The 825-nt window shown below is 73.8% G+C and overlaps 1 protein-coding gene across 6 annotated transcripts in view; it reads right to left on the minus strand.

Moving 5' to 3' along the window:
* RABEP1 (rabaptin, RAB GTPase binding effector protein 1) overlaps nt 1–55 on the minus strand; it is a 98,391-nt gene extending 98,336 nt beyond the window's left edge. For all 6 annotated transcript variants that reach the window (XM_021694585.2, XM_021694589.2, XM_021694587.2 and 3 more), the window contains exon 1: nt 15–55. In XM_021694585.2, coding sequence (XP_021550260.1) covers nt 15–48 — 34 coding nt within the window. In that variant the 5' untranslated portion in view covers nt 49–55. The remainder of the gene's footprint in view (nt 1–14) is intronic.
* Nucleotides 56–825: the final 770 nt, after the last annotated feature.

The raw sequence follows: 825 nt of genomic DNA on the forward strand, positions 1-825 counted from the left end.
GGTGGGCGCCTCACCGTCGGGCTGAGGAGCCGGGCCCGGCTGCGCCATGGCCGGGCGGCGGCCTCGCGCAGCGGGGCCGGCGGGCGGCCGGCGTCCCGGGCTCCCGCGGGCTCAGCTGGCGGAGGAGGCGTCGACCGAGCCGCCGCCGCCGCCGCCCAGGGAGGAACCGCTAAGGCTGGAGCCGCCGGCGCCGCCACAGCCGCGGGCAGAGACGGACCGGAGCGCCGACCTCCGCCTCCTCATCCTGACAGCGGGAAATAAGCAGTGCGCAGGCGCGGGGGGACGGGGCAGCACGTGACACCGCCCGAGGGGAGGGGCGGGGCCTCGCAGCGGGCGGCGCGGCGCGGGAGGAGGGGGACGGGGTGGTGAGGCTGGGGGTGTGAGGGCCGCGAGGACCGGGGAGGGGGACGGTCGGCTCCCGGGGGGCGGCTCGCAGGCCTCCGTCCCAGCACGGGGCAAAGAAGAGCCTAGTATGGCCAGGGACGGGCGAGGAGGCCGGGTGGTGGGCCAAGTGAGCGCAAACGCAGCCCCCACCCCGGCTGGCTGTGTCACCTTGGGCCAGTCACTTAACCTCCCCGAACCGCCCAGGGCTTCCTCTGCGGGGCGGCTACGGAAAGGTTAAGTGGAGTAAAGCGTGAGCACCTGTGTGCGATGTGACTTCTAGGGGCCAGGTACTGTGCTGGGCGCTGGGGAGACGGCCCAACACAGTTCCCCGCACTCATCGTGGGGGGAGAGGAGAGATGACATGCACCCAGGGCCGTCCCTCCACCTGGGCGAGAGAGCCTGACCTAGGCACCGTGCGTTAGAGGCCCCCCTCTAGCCCCC

Source organism: Neomonachus schauinslandi, chromosome 15 (genome assembly GCF_002201575.2).
Source record: "Neomonachus schauinslandi chromosome 15, ASM220157v2, whole genome shotgun sequence".
Classification (NCBI taxonomy): Eukaryota; Metazoa; Chordata; class Mammalia; order Carnivora; family Phocidae; genus Neomonachus; species Neomonachus schauinslandi.